Here is a 23,295-nt window from a genome sequence, read left to right on the forward strand (position 1 = left end):
TCCTTAATTTTTTCCTAAATTATGTCTCCTACTCAAATGTAATGTGTAAGGTACAGTGAGAAACAAAGGTCAAAGATTCTGCTAAAATCTTGTCCTTTTAATAGGTATATTTAACTATGTCTATAAAATGTTTTTACCTTGGAGCTACATTAGGAAGTAAAGCAAAGCCAGGCACACCCATGTCTGTCACAGCCAGCTGAGGTGCTAGGCAGAGCCAGCCCATGGCAGTTCCAGACACTTGCTGTCGCCAGGCGCCACCTGACGCTGGAGGAACAATGTTAACAAGGCATGACCTAGAGAGGCAGAGCGGTCATTTTCAGTAGATTACGGTAAGCACAGCCCTGAAGACAGGAACCCATCTGAGTTGCTCATCCTTCAGCAGGTTTGGCTTACATCTTCCCCATAGCATTTTTGCTGCAGACATTTTCATGGCATAACTGATTGGCGGTAAGACAATTGTGCCATAAAAAAAAACTACAGAAAAATTTTTTAAAAGGGACCTTCACTTAAAAAGGCATACTGAGGGGCACCTGGTTGGCTCAGTCAGTTAAGCATCCAACTATTGACTTCGGGTCAGGTCATGATCTCATGGCTCCTGAGTTCTAGCCCCACATCAGGCTCTGAGCTGATAGTGTGGAGTCTCCTTGGGATTCTCTCTCTGTGTTCCTTCTCTGATTGTGCTCTCTTGCTCTCTCTCAAAATAAATAAGCAAACTTTTAAAAAGGGACATAATGAAACATGAGGTATTAATAACAATTAAAAACACTTTATTATGAAATACAGAATATTTGAGTACATTTAAATGTGTGTAGAGTCATGGCAATACTGAGCAAAGAACTGATTTTGTTTTGTGGATGCCACCTTTAAAGACTTGTCTTCAAAGTCTTTCATTCATAGTATGAGGCTCTTTTTTTTTTTTTTCCTGTTGATTCAATTCCTTGTTCAGCCTCTCACTTTTTCTTTCTTCTCTAAAATCTCTTCCTTCATTAAGAGACTAAACAATTTCCAAATATGAGGATGCCTATTTGTAACTGAGCTTTGTATCACAGTTACACACAGATACAAAAAGCCTGCCACACTGTTGTTTGTACTTGGCATATTGTCCCTGTCCCATGGTAGACATTCCAAAGCTCTATGGGAAACATGGGCTCAAACTCTGTGTCTCTGTATGAAGGCTAAAGTTTATGGAACATAAAATGGGAGTACTCAATCAATGAAGAAATGAAACCAAACTGTCGACCAGCTGATGAAATTAACAAACTATCAAACCAAAATGGCAAACAGTTGTTGTTGTTGTTGTTATTTTATCTTTTACGGCAAAATTACCTTATACCACTTATTTATGCAATTGAATATTTGTAGCAAAAATACCTTGCAGCAAGGATGCTTATGATGAAGCTACCTCGAACTAGTTTGTCTACCCTAAGGAAACTAACACCTTCCACACTGTTAGTCTTACACATCCAAACTCGCCAGGTGATAACAAATGTCACAAAAATAAGGAATTATTTTTAAAACCTGTGCAATTTTCTCAAATGACTCATTGTGGAGCTGACAATTGAATTTTTGCCTCCCAGTTTGGAATGCCAGGGAGGAATTAGCTTTTTCTTCAAAGTGATGAAAAATTTTAGAAATAGTGGTGGTGGATACACAACACAGTGAAACTAATTAATGCCGCTGAATTGTACACTTAAAATGATTAAAATGACAAATTTTATGTACATTGTACCACAATAAAAATATTTCAAATGAGGTTGGTGGAGTTTTTTTATTGAAAGAAGAGTATTTTTAATGTCCTTGTTTAGCCATCTTAAACATATTCCTCAGTTTTATTCTGGGTGGTTTTTTTCTTTTTTTTTTTTTTTTACATTTTATTAGTCTAGGGAATCCTAAATTCTTGAGGCTTCTTCATCTGTACCCCAATAAGAAAGTAACTAATACTAACACTGGTTATTTTGCAGAATCCACAATTCACTTTTAAAAGACAAACTTTAATCCATAACACCTTCTCTTTTTTTCTGTTATGTGTATTTCTTTGACAGTAAACTGCTAAAATAATAATAATAATAATAATAGCAACAATGAAACCTTTAGAGGAACTAAGAACAATGAAATATGGTAGAAATACCATATTTCTAAATTGTTTTGCTGCAACCAATTGCTTTCGTCCTTTTATGTAAAAGACTTCATCTAAATTACACAGCAATGCAAAGATCCATTGTTTAGTCATGCCACTGCCTTCACAATTTGGTGAAATTGAATGCTGTCCTCTGAATTTCACAGCAGAATTTGTAAAATAATAATGAGGCCCTGCTGTTTCCCCTGGAGACAACTGTGGTCTTTGAAGGGCATCAAATCTGTCAAGTCACTGTCTTGGACACTCACTAATAGAAATAGGAAATTTCTGTAACTTACAAGTTAAACTTGTAAAATAAATCCAGTCCTTCCAAAATGAGCATATGTTGCCTATCTTTATTCTTTCATATTGTTTAATTTAAAAAAAAAGGAAATAAGCAATGCTCATTCTGATGGTCAAAGTTTATTTTTATCTTTTATGTTTTTATGTGCTTTGCCCACTGATCAAACAGGTTGATTTAAACATCAATTTCAAACCACGTGGGTTTTTGCATCCAGTGATGAGATTCAAGACTTATTCTAGGCAAGATGGATGCAACGTTTGTCATCCGCACACTCGATTCTCTTTTCTGCTCTGTACCCACCTTCTCCTTTCTCTAGCTGTTGTTTCCTGGCTGACCCCTCTCATGATTAAGAGCCTGGTAAGAATCTTAAACTGAATGTTCTCATAAGGCAGACCAGTCAGTCAAACTCCCCAAGCTCCTCACTCACTGGCCAGCGCTCCTTACTCTATCTCACTTGTTCTGCAACAGACCACTCTCACCAACAGTACTCAGTGCTGTATAATCTGCAGTCTCGATCTTCTAAAAATAAACAAACAAACAAACACCATTGTTCTCAATGCCACGCTGAGGGTGTAGCCTAATGAACATTGATGGCCCTTTGTCACCCAATGTGTTATGTATTGCACATCTTTCTTAGAGTTCCTTGAATTTCAGCAACGGACTCATGGCTTTGATTCCCTCAACACCCTAGTCTCCCTTCCCCCAAAACAAGAATGGTAGAATTGTATACACTATGGCAGCCTTGTTAGGAAAATTATTTTGTGGGAAATCAGTGGAGTTTTGATGTCTGCTCAATTCTCAATATTATACCACATAAATCATCACCTACTCATAATGTTGGATTATAAGCAAAGAGTACCTTAAAAAATCAGAAGCCTGTAATTCTACAACACTACAAGATGATGTACAGGTAACCACAGGAAAGAAATTAGAAGTCTCAGTCCCTTGTACAAGGGTTTTGATCTTTGCTTGAACTCCTTAATTTATGAAACACTCAGACCTTTTATTCATTCTGGAACACCTTATGATTATGTGAAAGCACACAATGATTTCTACATCTCCTTTATAACACAAGTGTCATTTTATGTATTTATCACCCCACATGGTTCCAAGCTTTATAAGTAAGTAGAACTGTGGAAGCTTAACATATGCCAAAATTATGCTTGGTATCAGGCCATACCATATTTGAGAAATAAATCTTCCTGTGCAAAATCCACGCACCAGGAAGAATTAGCAGTGAGTACACACTTACCGTTGATCAGACATGATTCTAAGTGCTTTGTGTGTCTATTAGATCCTATAAATGGTAGATACTACTATCCCTAATTCGCATATAAAGAAATCAGAACTTAGAAGCTGCACAACTTGCTGAAGTCTACAGAGCTAGTAAATTGAGGAGGTGAGGTTATAAGGAGGTATCAAATTACAGTCCCGACTCCTAACTACTATAATATCCCCTAAGCCTGTGTATTTGGACATTGGTTTCAACTGTAAAAATCTTGAAAGAATCATGAGACTCCAGGCTCCTGTAGCAGGTGTCCTTCCAAGGATTAGGTAGGAAATGTTCCCTACACCCTTCAGGCACTACTGAGCAGTCTACAGCACTTTCCCCTCCCAGAAAGAAGGTACTTGGATGCAGTCATTAGGGATATTGTAGGAAAAAAATTACATGTAGGTTAGAGTTGGGTAGATTTACCATTCATCCTCTATAATTTCCCAAATAAGAAGATAAAGAATAAAATGCAAAGGAAATGCTTAATGAGCTGGATTTATGATTCATTTTAATTAAGCCATTATCCTCTTATTTTATTATCTATTCCAAGTGGAGGCATTAATGTCTTAAACTTTTCAGCTTCTGAGCACTGGGGCTGACTTAGAAATGAAATATGTTCATTTTGAAATACTCATTGCTATATAATAAAAATAGAGCTACTATGTCTATTTCTCACACTTTTTATTTTAAAATCTGAATCCTGCATATGCCATTAAATAAGTAAGGTGTAGAATCTGTCCAGAGGTGAGTGGGTACTCTTCGTGACCTGTATATAGTTCGAAAGCTGTGTAGAGATGAGAAGTGTGTGTGTCCAGTTTTTAAACTGCTTTCTCATTTTCAAATCTTGCATGTCCTCAAGAGACCTTGTCAAGGTCAAAAGCACAATGAGCTAACCAGGAAAAACCCCAGAGAAAGGCAAGATGTGAAAATAACAGCTGGCTACCTAGAGAATGGCAGCCCTGCTGGCTTGGCATACTTGGACTCTTGCGGTACTCTCTGGAAGGCTCTCTTGTTCTTGAGGCAGGGAAGAGGGAAACCAAAGGGTGAGGAGAAGAAAGGTGAGAGCGATGAGATAAACTATCAAACAAGATGTAGCGGAAAGCAAAGACAAGGAGTAGAAGGAGATTGTAAGGGTACAAAGAAACCAGTAATTATTTGGTTAATCAGAAAATACACGTAACTTTGGATATACTTTCAGCATTCAAGTTCTGAGGAATATATTTCAAAATCTGAATTTTTTAAAGCACTGGCTAAAAGTACCTTTCTGATGTCTAGTCTTTGTATGAAAATAAATTCTGTAAGTACTGCTTGAAATGTTTCTGGATGGCATATCACAGGTGTGTATTTGAACAAAAGCCACAAACGTGAGGATATTCTAAGTTCTTTGACCAGAACACTGCAATGAAAACTGATCATGTAGTTTTATACTCTTCCTATAAATAAAATAGAGATTTATTATATTAGAAAGCTCAGGAGGATAGAGAAATTTACCCACCTTGAAATGCTTTGGTTTAGATTGATGAAATTAGTCATGGAACTATATCATTTCCCTTGGTCTTGTTTCTACATTTTTGATACTTAAACGTAGAAAAAAGTGAATGGAATTTGTTATTAAATCATTACACTTTGAAGATTGTAGAGTTTTCTATTCAATAACTCTCAATTAGTCTAATTAACACCATTCTTTTTTTCAATGGTTTAAAGGACATGACTCCCTTATAGATGCCCTCTAGGTATTAGAGGTACCTTCCTATGTGCTTCAAAAAACGGTTACTGTTCAAGAACACAGCAAAGCTTTTTACCTAATGCTAGTCTTTGGCAGATACCCTATATAGATATATAGATAGCATACTTCATTTTATTTTTTAAAAAGTCTACAAGCATTTTAATGGTTCTTTTCTTTTCTTTTTAATTATAGCAGAAAATGGCCCCCGTCTACTCGTAGAAGCAGAACAAACCAAGGTGTTCTCACACAGAGGTGGCAATGTTACACTGCCATGTAAATTTTATCGAGACCCTACAGCATTTGGCTCAGGAACCCACAAAATCCGAATCAAGTGGACCAAGCTAACTTCAGATTACCTCAAGGAAGTGGACGTTTTTGTTTCCATGGGATATCACAAGAAAGCCTATGGAGGCTACCAGGGCAGAGTGTTTCTGAAGGGAGGCAGTGATAATGATGCTTCTCTGGTGATTGCAGACCTCACCCTGGAGGATTATGGGAGATATAAGTGTGAGGTGATTGAAGGATTAGAAGATGATACTGCTGTGGTAGCATTAGATTTACAAGGTAGGTACCTATAAATCATGCTAACCTTGGAAATGATAATTAATCATTTTTCGTGATGAGTAATGTCTAGTGGTTACCACAGTGATAATGTGAGAAATCAGAAGTCCATGAATGGAATGTTTCTGCTCTTTTGTGTTTTGCAGTCTGTCATTGCTTCCAGCTTTCATGTGTGAAATGTACACACAATGGTTATATGCAAAAGTGAAGCTATTTGCAAGTAGGAGAAACGTGCTGTGGAAGTGAATTAACAATACTTGGAAACTGCCTTATGCTTATTCAAAATTTAAATCTCATTACATGGTTATTGAGAGATTCAGATTGGATGCATTTTTATTATGCTTCTAAAATTATCTCAGTTTCAAATAATGGCAACTTTTGTGAAGGACATCTGCTAACTAAAATACATGTAATTGTATTCTATAAAGTAACTGAAAACTTAATTTAACAAAAAAATGCCCTCCAGATTTACTTAAATAAGTAAGTAAAGAAGTAAACATGTTTAATGGTCCAGAGTCTTTTAGACACCAAATACCAAATATTCAAGGGACTCTGGGGGAATTTTATTTCTTGAATATGTAATCTATGTAGTAGGTTCAAAATCCAAAATGTAGAGAATGCTAAACAATAAAAAATGTCCTCGCCATCCTGCCTCCCTTCTGCCCAAAGCCCACCATCTATATGCCCCACTGATAGGGAACTCCTCTCTGTTTCTCATGTATCTCAAAACATTCTCATATTTATGAATTTCAGTGTTTCTTTACACTGAAGGATGAATATTGGCTAAATTGTTGGAACACGTTCCTTCCTTATGCACATAAACTATAGGTGTATGTTTATTAGAAGCTCCTTTCACATCCTAGGACAGATGTGTGCCTTTGGAAGAGAATCTGTTTGGTCCACTAACACATCACTGATGATTTGACCTTCTAAATCCCATAGAATCCCATCACGTGTATGGAGATTCATTAGCTTTACATATCTAATAGATTTGTACAATGTCATAAAGTACATTTTTGTGACCTTCTTTGTCATAGTTGTAGTTCTTGGCTCCTGATTACATGTCACCGTGTACTTTCAGTTTTTATTGATTTATATTAATATCCATAAACATTAGCATTATTCAGGATGAAAGAAGTGATTGGCTTAGAGAAGACAGTTAATCATCAAATATGAATTGACAGCCAATTTCCTTTCTTGAAGGAGCATTAGACAGTGAACACAGCCTTGAGCTAATAGTACCAAGACTCCTAGGTTAGTTCCATCTCTACCAGTATGAGTTTTATAACTAGGGAAAGTTATTTATCCTTATGGTACCTGGCTTCCTCTTCTATCAATAATACGTTGAACTATTATTACCCATTCAGTTACTTTTTCTTCTAAAATTCTGTTTACATACCATTTATTTCCTAAACCTAAATAATTCACAACCATATTTACTGCCTCCCCACATTTGTTTTAAAATCAAATTTTAAGTGAATAGAAACCAGTATAATTTGCCAGAAATGGAAAGAAACCACAAAAATAAACACAACTAATATAAGATACTTCTATATTCCACCTGGGTACCTGTGTGCTCATAGCTTTGAGCATGAAGCCTGCTCTACCTTTGCTTGAAAAGGAGATTCAGCATATGTTAGAGGATAATGCACTCTAAGGTCAAGTTGAGACTGTATTCAAGACATAATTAGAGGTGCTGAAAAGGAACTATAAGAAGAATAGTTTTTCCTGCCTGGGCTCTGTACCATGCCAAATTGCCATGTTTTCCATACGACTGGAACTTCCCTACCATATAACCCATAAGCATAAGAGCCAAGTAACTGTGTCCAAGAAACCAATTTAACTGATAAATATTTTTCCAAGGACTGTTTTGGTGCCAGGAGATGTAAAGATTTCCAAACCTTGTTTCTTTTATTCAAAAGTCTTATAGGCCATTAAAGATTCTCATACACTTTTAAAAGGAAGTATTTTAAAATAAGGCAGAAGTTATAATATTGTAGGTCAGCTACACTTGAATTAAAATAAATAAATAAATGAAATCAGGTAGAATTTGGTAAAGTAAGTGGGTACAAACCAACTGCTATAATTGTATGTACTATGTATTTTGCCCACATTCAGTTTTCCCACCTGACACATGAGACTTGGGGAAAACTCCTTTTCTAAGGTGACACGGCTAGTAGCAAGAGTGAGAATTGAAATTTGAAACCAAGACATTGGGAAAACCCTATGCCTTTATCCACTATGATCCAGGGATTCATAGGAAGGACAAATTCTCTGTTGGAGACAAGACCAGAGGCTTCAAAAGGACAGCAGTCTTTGGCCGCTCCCAGCCTGACAGAATTCCTAAAGTCCCCAGAGTTATTTGGGAGATAACCTACAAACTATACCTTGGTCCTACTGCATTAATTGGTGTATCCATGGTAGCTCTTCAATTCCCCTCACTGCAGACAGTGGTTTTCCAACTTTCTTGAGTGCTGCAGAAAGTGTAGAAGCCGTTAGTAACCAGAGGACCTGCCTTGAAAAAGCTATTATTTTAACAGTTAGCCTTATACCCATTTGCGAGCAAGTGAAGAAAATACAAATCTTCAAAGAATAAAATTGGAGTTCTACCCTGAGCCTTCCCCTTCCTCTCCTAAGCTTACACAGCTTTCCATTTAGCACTAATCACATTTTGTCTTGTAAATATTTGCAAACTTGCTTGTTTCCATTTGCTAACTACAATCTACTTGAAGGCATTCAAGTGTCATGAACACAGTTGGTGCTCAGTAAATAGTTTACAAGCGACTGAATGTTAGATAAACTGGGTTTTAACTTTTAAATACAAAAAACAAAATGTGAATGCCATGGAAAGCACTCTGAAAGAAGCAACACTTGATTTGGACCATGAAAGATGAATTGGTCCTTCCAAAGGGTAGAGAGTGTGAAAAAGCAAGGGAGAGGGCCTTCTTGGGTATGATAGAGAAATTCCTGGAAGATTAAAATGCGAACAACAGATGCCATAGACAGTCAGTATCCACATGGACTGGTTTAGGGCTCTAAGCTCAGCAATAGGGTGAGATGGAAATTTTTATTATAGCCAATTTCAAATATTTGGAAAGTATAAAGACTGTCCAGCTTCAAAAATTATGATAATGGCATCTTATAGTATCTTGCTTTATATAATCCTATTTCTACTGAATAATTTTCAAGTAAAACTCAGAAAGCATAGTATTTTATCCACACATGCTGCAATAGGAGATAAGGACTCATCTTTTAAAATGAAATTACAGAAAAAATTAAGACAGCCATTGGAGAATAAAACTTGAGGAGCTCGCTTGCTCACTTGAGGATAGACACTGGAAGTGACTTGATAGCTTCCACATAGTCTGGGATAGAGGAGTAAGGTGCAGTCTCAAGGCTAAGATAAACTGCATGTGGCAAAAGGAAGCTTGCAGTTATCACTTACTAGCTCCACCCCAGTTTTTGAATTGTTTTCATTATCAGTTTTGTCCTTACATGAGACCATCTACCAATCAGGCAAGTTTCAGTCAAGCTCCTTGTCAATCTGCTCATGTGCATAAATAAGAGCAGGGAAGAGGGAAGCGTGTCATTTTAAGTGTCATGACTATGCTTCCTTTTCCACTGTGATTGTACAATGTCTTAAACGATATTGTCCTTTATTACAGACTAAGTGCTATGTTCTCAAAAGAATTTTTCCAATTAGGAAAAAGTCATTCTTCTTCGAGATGTCCAAATTATATGCTTTCGGTTTATATTACAAGATTTTATTCTGTTTTGGATTCAAATTTTTACATGTGTAGTATATGCATATCAAATCATGAGCTCTTTTCACTAATAGGTCATACCCCAAATCTGTATCCTAGAGAACACAGCACAGTGCCCTGCTCTTAAATTTTTTAAATATTTATTTACTTTTGAGAGACAGAATGCAAGTGGGGGAAGGGCAGAGAGACAGAGTATAATGTATAATGAAGAGATTCATGTCACCAGAATTTAATGAATAGTTGGGTCTACAGAATTCATCTCAACAATCAACACATATATAAATAGAGCTATGAAAAAGAACATGATATCTTGCTTCCAATCTTCCATTGTATTGGTTTTCCACTGGTAACAACAGCTCCAGGTATACAAAAATATAGTCTGAGAACTTCTACAAATAGAAAAATAATTTCAGATATGTGTATAGGACTGATAGGCACTGAAGACAGTGAAATAATACTTTATGGCTTCTGTCTTTTTATTACTCAACATATTTACTTTATAAGATTACTGAAATTTATATTAGCTTTCATATGGGCCATGGTATGAACATCTTTATGTGTCTAACAAATTGATATTTGCCCACAACTAGGAAGAATTGGACTGCAAAATTGTAAATATTAATGAATGTGTTTTCAAAACATACTTTGACTAAGTGAACTCACATCATTTGCTATTATCCTTTTCCACACAATATGTCATTCTTATTAATCTCCTTTGTAGTGATACATACCATCCCTTCATGGGAAAAGATATGGTTTTTGGTAACACTGTGACATGTAAGTATAAAATAATCATACTTGAAAAATAATCACACACCCTTAGTGTTCACATGTGGGAATTTAACTTTTCTTATTTTTGTAATGCTGGATAAAAGCAATAACCATTTGCCCCATAATTCATCTGTAGGAAATGTAGAAACATTTTTCCACAGGGCCAAGGTTTCTGCAATTATAGTCTTAGATATTAAAGTCTTAACTCGATAGAAGCAAAACAAGTAAATAAATAAAATGGTAACAAACATGTAGCTCCAGAAATGCCCCTGCTTGTAAGAAACATCTGATTATTGAAATATGTGCACCAAATGTGCTCAATACAGTGAAACTTTTACAACTTTGGCTAAGACATAGAAATTGATCGTGATTTGCTTGGAATATACTCCTTCCATAATCATCAAACATCAATTAAAATTCAAGTAAATCTTTTAAGTTGGTATAACAATAAGTTGACCATTTATTCCTACAATTGAAAAATTACAAAGTTGTAATATAGGGTTTCACTTTGATTTTAAGAAGGGGTTGCATGAAGTTATGTTAAATTTGAGAGCAACTTAAATAAAAATAAATTACACTAAATTTGGAACGGAATCAATCATATTTCAGTAATAATCATTAATCAAGAACAAACCACTAAAGATAATTTTTTCCTAATGTCCATGAGAGTCCACTAAATACACCATGGTGAATTTAAACCAGAAAGATTGTCTAGGCCTTTAAAATCATTACAAATTAAAATATCCTACATTCTCCCCTATTCCCATCTTGAGACATTTGGGAAACAAAATCCAACCCAAATGGTTTCTTTCTCTCTCCAGATTGAAATGCTTTGAGATTTTTCTTTCACTTGGGGTCTAGCTGCCAAGGAAATCTCTACTGGATAAATTAATAAATTTCTCTTTTCATGGGCATTGCTGGAGTTCTGAGCAAAGAGGATGAAAGGCATGAGGGGACAGGGAGGGCTATAGCAGATCCTTCCCAGGACTAACTGGGGTTCTTAGCCAGATGCCTGGAAATAACTCTTCTTAGATAGAACCATCTCAGGCTCCCCTCCACCCCCATCACTGCAGGGTGCAGTGGCAACTGAGAGAGTCTTTTCCTCCTTCCTTTTGGCTCTGATTCAGCTTACAGATCCCTCAGCCAAGAACCTGAGAAGGCAGGATGAGATCAGGAAGCCTTCCTGGATCTCTGCCTCCAGTGAAGAGTGCCAGCTGGATTGCCCTAGAGGGACAAACGTGTCCTGCAGAGGCCTTGGGTGGACAGGACTTGATTTAGGCTATTGAAATTTCTTCTTGTAGAGTCTTCTAGGACAACTTATAAAAGGAAACATTTCCTTGTCCTGGTTACACTATTAGTGAATTCTACATTCATCTTGAATACGGTCTGCGGTCTCATGAAATAGCACTTGTGATATAACCTACCAAATTACTGTGTCACTGGGACACTTTTTCATATTCCACATGCTCAAGTGTTCATCATTTCTAATTATATTAAAAAAATCCAAGGCAAGGCCTTGAATAACCACTCTAAATTAATAGTCTTTTATTTATTTTTTTGTAATGTTTACTTATTTTTGAGACAGAGAGAGAGACAGATAATGACTGGGGGAAGGGCAGAGAGAGGGGGACAGAGGACCTGAAGTGGGCTCTATGCTTACAGCAATGAACTTGATGTGGGGCTTGAACTCACAAACCATGAGATCATGACCTCAGCCAAACTCCAACACTTAACTGACTGAGCCACCCAGGTGCACCCCCTTTTTTAATGTTTATAAATTTATGGGGAGACATTTTGATGCAGTGGTCCTTCCTAAAGTCCGGCAAATGATACAACTTTGCTTCCTTGTGATGTAATTCTTACCCTTTAAGGAAATTGCACAGAAAGTTATGAGACGGCTAAATGACCCTTGGTGATTATTTAACCAAAAAGAATGCTTTTGGAAAGCCATTGCATCTTCCCAGGTGAAGTCAAGCGCCGAAGTCACACTGTTCACATTCGTTAAGTGTTTTCACGCTCTCAAATATTTCACTTAATTCTTTGGCATTAATTCAAAAGATGTTTATTCTGTATCTACCTTGTATAAGCTAAGCTTTGAGAAGGTTTTTCTGTTTTTATATTTGAAATAAAAAATGTTTTTAAAAGCTAGCTTCAGTTTTCAACATATGAATATGGAAGCTGAAAACAGTAATATAAATATTTTTTAATGAAAACTCTCATTTTAGTTGTGCCATTCAAGGACAGAAAAAAAATAAGATTAAGGGCTACACTAAAAGTTGAAACGTATTACGAGTTATAGAGCGCCTGGGTGGCTCAGTCAGTTGAGCATCCGACTTCAGCTCATGTCCTGATTTTGTCATTTGTGAGTTCAAGCCCCACATCAGGCTCTGTGCTGACACCTCAGAGCCTGGAGCCTGCTTCAGATTCTGTGTCTCACTCTCTCCTTGCCCCTCCCCCACTCACACTCTGTCTCTCTCTCAAAAATAAATAAACATTACAAACATTTGTTTTTTAAAAGGATAAAAGTCAGGATACTCACTATGGAGGTTGTGCCACACTGGAAAGAATGATCTTATTAATATGAAATAGGGTGCTTAATTAGGTTTTTGTTTGACATGTAAACTCACTTTAGAGTTTCTCTAAATAAGAAACCCCCTAAGGGAAAGTATCTTACTTGCAAGTGTTTAGGAACATATGTAAAAGCAAGTATATACCTACATTTGAATCATCTGTTACCATGTTTGTTCATATATTTAAAAGGCTATACTAAGCTAATTACTAATTATGTGAGAATGATTACTAAGAAAAACATGGAGAAAAACAAAATACCTTCTCTCTGAGCACTATTTCTATACCCTGTACCGCTATTAGTATTCAATACTGACTTTTTCCCAGCTGCAAAGGACTCAGTAGAAACCCATTTTAAGATGAGTGACCAACAACAGAAGGTAAATTCTCAAGGAGGGCTATTTAAAAATATAACCTGAATCATTCCAGAAAGGAGAATTTTAAGGCTTGAATGGAACTCTTAGCAAAAGGGTAAATCACTGAATGTATGAAACTGCATAGCTCACTGTGACATGCTCAGAACCAAGACGCTGTTGATGGGGAAAAGGGACCATGAGAAACCATTGCAAGTTGACCATAAACTGCACTTTCAACAGATGGAGATTCTACTATGCTTTCACCAATCAAGTGGCATTTGCTCATAGTTCCTTCTTGTACCACTAATCCCTTGGCCTCTCCTTTGGACAGGTGTGGTGTTCCCTTACTTCCCACGACTGGGGCGCTACAATCTCAATTTTCACGAGGCACAGCAGGCTTGCCTGGACCAGGATGCTATGATCGCCTCCTTTGACCAGCTGTACGACGCCTGGCGGGGCGGGCTGGATTGGTGCAATGCCGGCTGGCTCAGTGATGGGTCTGTGCAGTATCCTATCACAAAGCCCAGAGAGCCCTGCGGAGGCCAGAACACGGTGCCCGGCGTCAGAAACTACGGGTTTTGGGATAAAGATAAAAGCAGATATGATGTTTTCTGTTTTACATCTAACTTCAATGGTAAGCTATTAACTGTACTGCCTTCTTTCCTTCCCAGGTCCCAGGGCACCAATGCGTACTCACCACACTCAACTTCCTAACCTTACCAGTCAGAAAAGAACATGGCTTTGATGTATTGCTCCAGTTTGAAAAAATGGAAAGTTCTTTAATGTCCTAATTTCAAAAACTATCCATGCAGGGCAAGCAAAAATGCATATTTCTATTATTCCTGGGTTTTATTGCATCTGATTATTATAAAATAGTTTAAATTGTGGTATTGTAGGGAGTCTGTTTCTTATTGACAAAGATGATACTGCCACTGTGAGTGAGAGAGGTGTGTGCCCTGGGACACAGAGCTTTTCATGAAGTAAGGGTAGATTCTGAGTCATGCTCTCCTTCTCTAAATTACAAAGCCAGTTATGTTCAGAGTTGATCAGCAAAGTGCACCGTAAGGAGGAGAGCTCAGAGTAAAGACAACTTGGCAAGAAAACAAAGTAGCAATAACACTGGAGGTGAAAGCAGAAGAGGGATCAGGTTGCCTCGGTGTTGCTTACTCCCTTCCATGTAACCCCCAAGCCTGTCTTGTTCCATCCAAACCCAGCTACATCATTTGTGGGGCCCAGTGACAAATGAAAATACGGGCTCCTTTTTCAAAACGTAAGATTTTTTAGATGGTGACAGCAGCAGGTTACTCCAAGCATAGGGCCCAGGGTAACTGCACAGGTCACACATTCATAAAGCAAACACTAGACCCATCCTTTTATATTGTAGGTCCCTAATGATATGCTGTGGGAAAAACAGCACGGATCAGGGATCAACAAACTTTCTGTAAAGGGCCAGATAATAAATATTGGTTTTGTGGGCCACATGGTCTCTGTTGCAACTACTCGGTGTGGTTTGTACACTGTAACACAAAACAGCCGTAGACAGTTTTACACAGATGGGTGCAGCTCTGTTCTAACAAGACATCAGTGGACTCTTGAGGACCTCTGGTGTGGATGACAGACCTAACCTTGCAGCGAATGTTGCAGTGGCCTCTACCTTTTCTCCAAATCACACTGTCTTAGCCATGGAAGAAATGGCAAGCATTAATTTAGACTTCAATAATCTATAGGTAATGGAGGGCAAGAAGACATCACATTACAGTGTATAATCAGATGAGAGAGTCTGATTATGTTCTACTTGAAGCTACAAGTCTGAAAGAATCTTCAGTGTTTCACCACAGTCCATTGATGTCATACTTCATACATCGTATGCATGTTTAATACATACTGAAGCCATTTCAGTGTTTAATTTCACTCAATAATTGGTTGAGACTAACCTGCTCTTTCTTGGGAAGTGAGGAAATGGTTAGGTGTCAGGGCTCCCATGGAGGGAAGTTGAAAAAAAATAAATTCGTCCTCTTTGCCAGTAAGTGAACAGACTGGATTCACATTCTGAGTCCGCACTATTTATGGCAAGTGACTTCCTGTATTTTTTGCATTTTCATACTGTAGTCTCTGAATAAGAATAATGTCTTATTGATACCTGTAATGAAAAGGACTTGAGGGCTTTTGAGTTTTTTTAAATGGACTTTTATGTCAGGAATGTTTTTTAATCTTTTCACATTCAAATTTTGCCTCTCCAGAAAATTGTGCTGGGGTTCAGTCTTGCTACAGCTAGAATTTAAATAGCTCTTGCTTTTAACATGGAATTCTGTCTTCTCTAGTGCTACAGAAGGGCCCTTTGAATCACTAATTAGCTAACAGAAACTGCAACTGTCATTTCCCTTTTCTGTTTTAATGCCATAAAAGGGCATGTCTGATCACATAGTAAGGGGCAAGGAATAAGCTAATTTAATGGCGAGTGACTGAGGGGCAGTACATTGAACTGACAACCCTATGTTCTCGAAGCCTTACAGACATTGCTTTCTATCCCCCTTCATGGAGAAACACTCCCATGTGGCCTTCTTCCATCTCTGTGTGGCTCAGCCGCAGACACGCCCAGTGACTCTCTCCTCCTCTCCACAGGCCGTTTTTACTACCTGATCCACCCCACCAAGCTGACCTATGATGAGGCGGTGCAGGCTTGTCTCAATGATGGTGCTCAGATTGCCAAAGTGGGCCAGATCTTCGCTGCCTGGAAACTTCTGGGATATGATCGCTGCGACGCAGGCTGGCTGGCGGATGGCAGTGTCCGCTACCCCATCTCCAGGCCAAGGCGGCGCTGCAGTCCTACTGAGGCTGCCGTGCGCTTCGTGGGGTTCCCAGATAAAAAGCATAAGCTGTATGGTGTCTACTGCTTCAGAGCATACAACTGAGGGTGCCCCTAGAGCACATCAGTGTCAAGGTCATTAAGAACATGTGAAAGGTGTTTTTTTTTCTTCAATACGAACTCATGCAAGTTACCAAAACTGTGATAACCCTTTTTTACTTACTGTAATGAGTCATTTTCATAAAGACCAATTCATTAATTTTTTTTGTAAAGCTATCATTCAATATCTATTATAAATTAATATAATTTTGAGGGAAGCGCTATACAAGGAGGCTTTAGAGCCAAACTGTTTCAGCTACATCGTCCCAGCAAAGTATCCTTTCATGAACGGGCACGCGATAGCTTGAGGATTGTTAGGATTAAGTTAAGGGAGGCACTGGCTACTCAGAGCAGCAGCTCCCACAAGCACAAATTTTTCACATTTGTACAATTTTCAAATGCACTACAATCAGCAAATTAGAGCAACAGATTTGAACTTCTTTACATAAACCCAGATTCTGAGAGATTGCACAAAACTCAGTTACACATGGGAACAATCTACACTTTTCTAAAAGGTATTCTTTCAATTCTCCAATGGACAGAATGTTTTACTCTTAAAACTCCTGCCTTTTGACCAAAAGAAACCAATAAATAAATTCACATGGACTCCAATGCATATTAACAAGCACAGTTAAAACTCCTTAATAACCCCATTTATATGAAGTATGAAACATAAATAAGCAGATAATATTTAACCAATGAGAGACTCCTATCTTCTTTTAATTAAAATTACACATACCTGAGAAGAATTGTTATATCTTTTGAGTAGCTTTACTGAGTTATATTTAAATTCTAAGGGCCGTTTGCTAAGCAGCATTAGCATCTACTCAGGGCAGTTATATAGATAAACTGCTGGACAGAAAAAACTGTAAAATTTAGCAGCTTGACTTTATGTTAGCTTATGAAATATTATTGTCCTATAAAAATAACTTTAAACTATTTAATATTTCCTTATTTACCTTACACAAAAAAAATTTAAATCACAAGAATAATGTATAACTATACACTTGCCTAAACAAGAAATATGGAGCCAACTTTCAAAACCCTTATTATTCTTATTTGTATGTTTACTAGAAAGCCCAACTGGTGCCTGTGGGGGGGGGGGGGAGTGAACAAGTAGTTCTAAACCTTCCTCCATGTAGAAAATGTGGTCAATGTTGTCACTTTCCTTGCTGGTCATCATTAGGCTTAAATGAAACGCAGAAGCTCTCATCAAAGAGTTTACACTAAAATCTTTGAGGCTTTAAATGAAAGGGTAAGGTCAGCTTCAGAAAAACAACTTTAGACATTAGCAGTTCCAAAATTAAATAAAGCTCTGTTTTCCTATATTTTTATGACTGTTGAGACCCCGCAGGGACCAATATTTGTATTCAAATTACATTTCATGGTTTCCCATTGTTTCACAATGAGTTCCAATAAATGGGATTTAGTATAATAATCCAAGTATGACATAGCTGGTATGCTTTCATGAATGTTTTTATGCAGATTTTCTTCCCATGAACATGAGTAAATAAATCTGTTTCCTGAATTGATTGTGGTTGCATTTAAAGCTCTGTAATAATTCTAATAAATTTACTCTATATAAATGTAGAGTTACATGTGTGGAAGGTATAGAACAATCGGAAGTCCATGAAACCATAATTATCTTCATACATTATCTAGACAAAATATTGTAAATAAAAGTAGACCATTTCTTTGTCAAAGTAGATCTGGGAAATTTCAGATGCTTTAATATTAAAAGAGGACAATGTATGCATGCACTTTTTACATTAGGTTGGATATGCAAATTGTACAAAAATATAAATCCAAAGAGATTGCAAAGTTTAACTCTAACACTGCTGATATAACTAGAACTCAAACTTCTAAATTAAAAATACCTGAATGGTCTAGGAAAAGATGAATATATTATTTAAAGAGGGGTATCTCCAAAATAGCAAATTTAACACCGCAAATATGGGGGTTAGCTCATTGGAGGAAGCCCATACTTGAATGATTATGACCCACATTATAAGAATTATATGGGAAATGCAAGTGGGAACAAATTTCTATTGAGGCAGATATATAATTTTCAGATATTGCTGCAGAACTCTACCTTTATAATATTATGCATAGTAGTATTTCTTAACTTTTGAATACTTACTAGTATTGGAATTGGTGCTGATCAAAATCTCTGGAGTGACTGTTAGCTAAATAAAATCTATTCTGGTTGCACACCATTTTTCCATGCTTGTAAAAAAAAAAACAAAACAAAACAAAAAAACCTTAACAGAATGAATACTGCTGGGCAGAATTTTTATCTTCTGACTTCCCTCAAAGGACTAGAATCCTCTTATCCCTTTGGACTCCAACCTGAATAAGGGTTTTTTTAATGTTCTTATTTTGCTGTTTTCCACCAGTGTCTATTTTCCTACTTTATTCTCCAAGATATCTCACTGCGAATTTCTAAAAAAGAAAAGTTATCCTAATACAATTCCTAACAGAAAGTCAGTACAGCACTGACAAATTCAGAAATTACTCCTCAGACTTGGGTTCCAAGAACATCAGAGGGATGAGATGGGAGTCTGGGTTAGGAAATCCCATTTTGATCATTTTGCCCATAATTAACACGTGTGGCCCGTATAAAGAGCAAAGGTGATTTGAAAATTTCACTGAGATACCTACGTTTAAAAACACAAACAAAAAGAAATGATTCATACGAAAAGAAGGAATAGGAATGAAAGTAAGTCACATTAACACTGGAAACCATCTTTAAATGACTGCTGCCATATTTTATCACAGTAACTGTTAGTCAAATATGGTATTTGTAAATTTAAACTTTCTGTCATAGAAAGGGGGCCGGTACCTGTTAAACCTTTATTGTATGCAATGATGTAGTTGCTTATTATTTTGGCAATTAGAAGTAGACTCAAAGGAGATTCTGATTTGGTTGCTGGCAGCCATACTGGGTTTCTTGATTTCAGTGCTCCAAAGAATATGGTGGTCTCATGGAGTAGCTGACCACTAAGGAGGAGAGGATTTAAAGGGAATTACCTATCAATTTTCAGCATAGAAGGCATCAAGAACAACCAATGGATAACTGACATAATTTTGTAGAGAAGTGAACTGTCTCATAGCTCACTACTGCCAGAGCAGCAATGATGTACAACAAAAGAAATGAAAAAGTCAGAGTCATTAAACCACCTGATTAAGAGAACAATCAGTATTTAAAGGCATTTAATACCTACTGAGTACAAATCTGAGGAGAAAAACCAATCTGTATTACCAAAAAAAAATGTTTTCATTTTCTGTAAGATACAATGAACTGGTAAACAAACATTAAAAGTCAATTTTGTGTTACTGCAGTATCTTTTGATTCTTCTGAGTTGTAGAATCTTAGCTATTATCCTGTGGTCCAACTCTGTAAGTACATCATTCCAAGAAAGGACATTTAACCCATTCTTGTTTTGATACATTTCAGTTCAAATTGTGAATACATAACATTTTCCATTTCCTATTATTTTTGCAAAGTTAAGGGGGGAAAAGTTGCATACCGATAATAATGATAAGTCTGCAATAGTGTGCCCCCAAATCTATTGGTCTTTTTAAAAAATCTTTTTATATGATTCAACTCTTTTGCTCACCAGGTTAGCAATCCCAGAAATCTGTAGTGTTGATTAAAGTAATATGCTTGCGACACTTTAGGACTTCAGTTATTAGTAGTGAATTAAAAGAAACAACTTTATTTTCATAGTAAAGTTTGTATACTCTAATAACAAGGAATATATTTTTCAGTGTTTCCATCCCTTCCCTGAATTTTCAACATGGAAAATAGTTTCTGGAGAGTGCTAGTATATAGAAACAGATTCTTGGGTGCAAGAGTCAATTGCTGGTGGAATGACTTGAATGCAAACCCACCCAAGCTAGTTTGAGTCACTGCCATTCAAACAGGAAAATTTTCCTGTATTTATGTGGAAAACAATGAACAACCTTGGAAAAGAAAGTCCAAGGGCAAATAAGAAATGAAATAATCTTTAAATGTTTAACTTCTGACAGAGACAAAGGGTATCATCTTCAACTTGGCCAGCAAATTTCATGTATGAATATTGCCCAGTCAAATACAAAGTCTGCTTGGTACTAGTATTGAAAGGTCCTATGGAATTCCATAGTGCTTCAATATAAACAAGTTAAACTGTTCACATGTGATGTCCTTAGTCCCCTACCAAGTGATAACGCCTAATACCGAGACTATTCTGAAATAAAAGGGACCCTGTCCAGGATGGTTAGATATGTAAGGAGACTAAAAACAGTAAAGGATTATGGGGTTGTATGAGGGAGCTAAGGATGCACTAAAAAGATACTGATACCAAAAGTTTAAGAAAAGGGTATTTCCTTTCCTATCTCAATTTCTTGGGTTTTCTATTTAGAATTACTTAGAGACACAGCTTAAGGTGGCTTTGTAGTCTTTGCTTCTCTGTAAGGTGATATATTTAGGAAATTGACAGCAGGCTATGCACTCCAATCTTAGGGAGGAAATTCACTGCACACATTTTTTTTCACTAAAGAAGCAAACAAAGCTTATTTATTTTCCCTATATTTCTTTTAGGCCAATAAAGTTTGTCACCTCCATAGCCACTCATCATCTGAAACAACTTGGGTCAGCCCAGAGGGTGATTCCATGTCTTTCTTGAAATCAACCAATTTTCCTTTTCCGTTTATCTCTATCCACTGGGGCTGTTTAGTATTGCATGCTTTAGCTATTAAAAGATGGCTCTTTATTTAGCTGGTATCTGACTACAGGCTGAGCTCTGTTTATGTAGGGGAGTATTCCCAAAGTGGAGGAAAAGCTCAGATTCCCCATTTCCCTAACAATGAAAAACTATTGGCTTTAACAACAAATGTAAGATTCTTGGATGGCAAAAGAATTCTAAGAATGTTTTCTTCCCATATTTTTCTTTCTAAGGAAAGGGCCCAATCACCTGTTCTTCATCCTGCTTGAAATATCTGGGTTTTTAAAATTTGTTTGTTTGTTTGTTTTAAAATTTTTCTCCTTTTGATTTTGGTCAATGAAAATTCTGCCTACCAAAACTCACATATATGCAGAGAGTGAGTTTGAGGTTTTAGTCTTTGAATGGCTCTTCTTTGAAGATGTAGAGTCTTGCATGTGAATCTAAAATGGAGTTTGCAGAATGACACATTTACTATTCTGATAAATAAACACATTCATGTGTAATGATTGCTGTGAGCCCAGAGGAAAGATAAAGTCCTCTGTGATTCTTCCTGTGTTTGAGTTCTGCCAAACTGAATATCCTTACTCCATGGGAAGATATTCCTATGAGGAGAGCCATATTTCAAGTGGCTGAGAAGCAAAATCTGTTGTCACAATAGAAATAATGTTCTTAAAGCCAACCTCTAAATTCAACATAGATGAACATTTAGTAATCTGTTGAAGTGATTGTATTAGGCATACTGCAATTACCTAAGGAACTTCAGAAAAATGTGAAGATCTGTATCTCTCCCCCAACATATTATGGTGAAGGGTGCAATCTGGACTTCGGGAATTTTTATTTTTAGGTGTTTTAATGCTTTATTTTTATTTATTTTTGAGAGACACAGAGAGAGTGTGAGTGGGGGAGGGGCAAGGAGAGTTGGAGACAGAAAATCCTAAGTAGGTCCTTACTGTCAGCATGTAGAGCCAAAAGGGGGCTCACACTCACAAATGGTGAGATTATGACCTGAGCAGAAATCAGATGCTTAACCAACTGAGCCACATGGGTGTCCCTGGACTTTGGGAATTTTTAAATCACCCACCCCCAACCAAAGTCAGTTCTAATATGCAGCCATGGTCAAGAACCACCAGTCTTAAAAGATTTAAGATAAGAAATTAAAGCCATTCAACTCATATATGATTCAGTTGATATTTGTAACTCACAATTAAAAATAATTTTTAAACTAGGATAATTCATTTGAGTTTATTGAACTTAGAATATTCTTCCAAGATAAATATTTAATTCATTCAACTTCTTCTTTTTCTTCCACTTATAGTTCCCATTATGCCAGCAAATGTGTATCTAGTTAAGATTTTATCTGTCTGCCTGCCCTATTATTGTTGATCCTTCTATAAAAACTAATTGAAATTATTTATATTCCATCCTGAAATCAAACTCTATCCTATCTAAAGTACTGGGCTGTACCAATAACTGTGTAGAATGTTTGGGGGACAAGAATTCAAACTTAATGCTGAAGGTGATGGCTTCTGAGATTTCAGTTATATCTCAGGGGGAAAAAAAAAAGATCCAAGTCCACTTTACAAACATGGACACTTAGACAAAAAAAAAAAAGAAAAGAAAAGAAAAGAAAGCCAACACAATGCTGGTAAGAGAGAGAAGAGAACTGGGAGTACAGGGATGGAGGGGACATATAGAGTAAGTGAGGTATAGAAAACTGAGGAGAGAAGAGAAAGAATTCTACCCCTGCCCTAAGTAAGGACATATGGTTCAATTAGTTTATCAAGTACCAGAGACAACTGTCTACCCTCTCACTGTTAAATTTTGTCTTATAGTATCATATTTTCCATTGTGAATGTGAATAGATCATAATTTTTTTAAAAATTAAATATGATAGATTTTATTTAAACACCTAATTGATTAATCAATTCTACATATTATAAAACATATAAACTATGTCATTAAAAAATCTAGTAAGTGGAGGGGGGCAAGATGGCGGAGAAGTAAGGAGCTCCGCACTTGCACTCGCGCCCATACATCACACAGAAAAGATCTGAAGCCATTGGAAACCTTACAAAACCTGAGAGATTGGGAGAAAAAGGACACAGAATCCACTGAGAGAGCCTTCTAACGTGAGTGCGAACCGGGGAAGATAAAATCGGGCCGGGATCGGAGACTCCAGGGTGGGAGGCGATCCCCCTCTACCCTCTACGGGGAGTGAGAGGGGAAAAGGAGAGAGTCCGAAACA

At 36.9% G+C, this 23,295-nt stretch overlaps 1 protein-coding gene across 1 annotated transcript in view; it reads left to right on the forward strand.

Annotated features, from left to right (window-relative positions):
• The window catches only part of HAPLN1 (hyaluronan and proteoglycan link protein 1), a 72,298-nt gene extending 52,613 nt beyond the window's left edge, over positions 1-19,685 (forward strand). Inside the window, exons 3-5 of the mRNA XM_039241055.1 lie at positions 5,612-5,983; positions 13,771-14,073; positions 16,062-19,685. Coding sequence (XP_039096986.1) covers positions 5,612-5,983; positions 13,771-14,073; positions 16,062-16,351 — 965 coding nt within the window. The 3' untranslated portion in view covers positions 16,352-19,685. The remainder of the gene's footprint in view (positions 1-5,611; positions 5,984-13,770; positions 14,074-16,061) is intronic.
• Positions 19,686-23,295: the final 3,610 nt, after the last annotated feature.

The sequence above is a fragment of the Hyaena hyaena genome, unplaced genomic scaffold (genome assembly GCF_003009895.1).
Source record: "Hyaena hyaena isolate Hyena2069 unplaced genomic scaffold, ASM300989v1 scaffold_188, whole genome shotgun sequence".
NCBI classification, from domain to species: domain Eukaryota; kingdom Metazoa; phylum Chordata; class Mammalia; order Carnivora; family Hyaenidae; genus Hyaena; species Hyaena hyaena.